General features: G+C 44.1%; 1 protein-coding gene across 1 annotated transcript in view; it reads left to right on the plus strand.

Moving 5' to 3' along the window:
* The window catches only part of LOC108574705 (villin-1), a 3,894-nt gene that overhangs the window by 909 nt on the left and 2,495 nt on the right, over nt 1–490 (plus strand). The window contains exons 4-5 of the mRNA XM_017937328.1: nt 12–352; nt 445–477. Of these exons, the coding sequence (XP_017792817.1) occupies nt 12–352; nt 445–477 (374 nt within the window). The remainder of the gene's footprint in view (nt 1–11; nt 353–444; nt 478–490) is intronic.

A 490-nucleotide genomic window follows, 5' to 3' on the forward strand; every position in this document is an offset into this window, starting at 1 on the left:
CATTAAAATAGGTCAAGGAGCTGAAATCGACCACGGTAGTTCGTGTAATTCACTTCTGGATCGGATGTGCATGCGACTCAACGATCTCCGGGGCAGCCGCCCTTCGAGCAGCCGAATTGGACTCACAAGTATCTGCAACGATTCTATCAAGAGAGGCACAAGACCGCGAAAGCCCTAGATTTCTGTCTTATTTCCGGCAGCGATTCGTTATCGAAAATTTTCACTTCGAGATACCATCGTGCAGATTGCACAGAGTGACCGGTGTAGCAGTTCCTGCCCTGACGGAACTCGAGAAAGTTCATTGGGACTATTTCAGCTCACGAGATGTTATTCTTGTAGACATTCTATCGAAGTGCGTATTAACGATGAATTTATGACGTTAAAATATCTAAAGTGTCATAAGTCTGCTTATTATATTAAAATAATATTATAATAATGCGACAGAGGCATCGTGTTCCTGTGGCTGGGTTCATCGGCTGATCCATTGCAC

Source organism: Habropoda laboriosa, unplaced genomic scaffold (assembly GCF_001263275.1).
Source record: "Habropoda laboriosa isolate 0110345459 unplaced genomic scaffold, ASM126327v1 scaffold223, whole genome shotgun sequence".
In the NCBI taxonomy this organism is placed as follows: Eukaryota; Metazoa; Arthropoda; class Insecta; order Hymenoptera; family Apidae; genus Habropoda; species Habropoda laboriosa.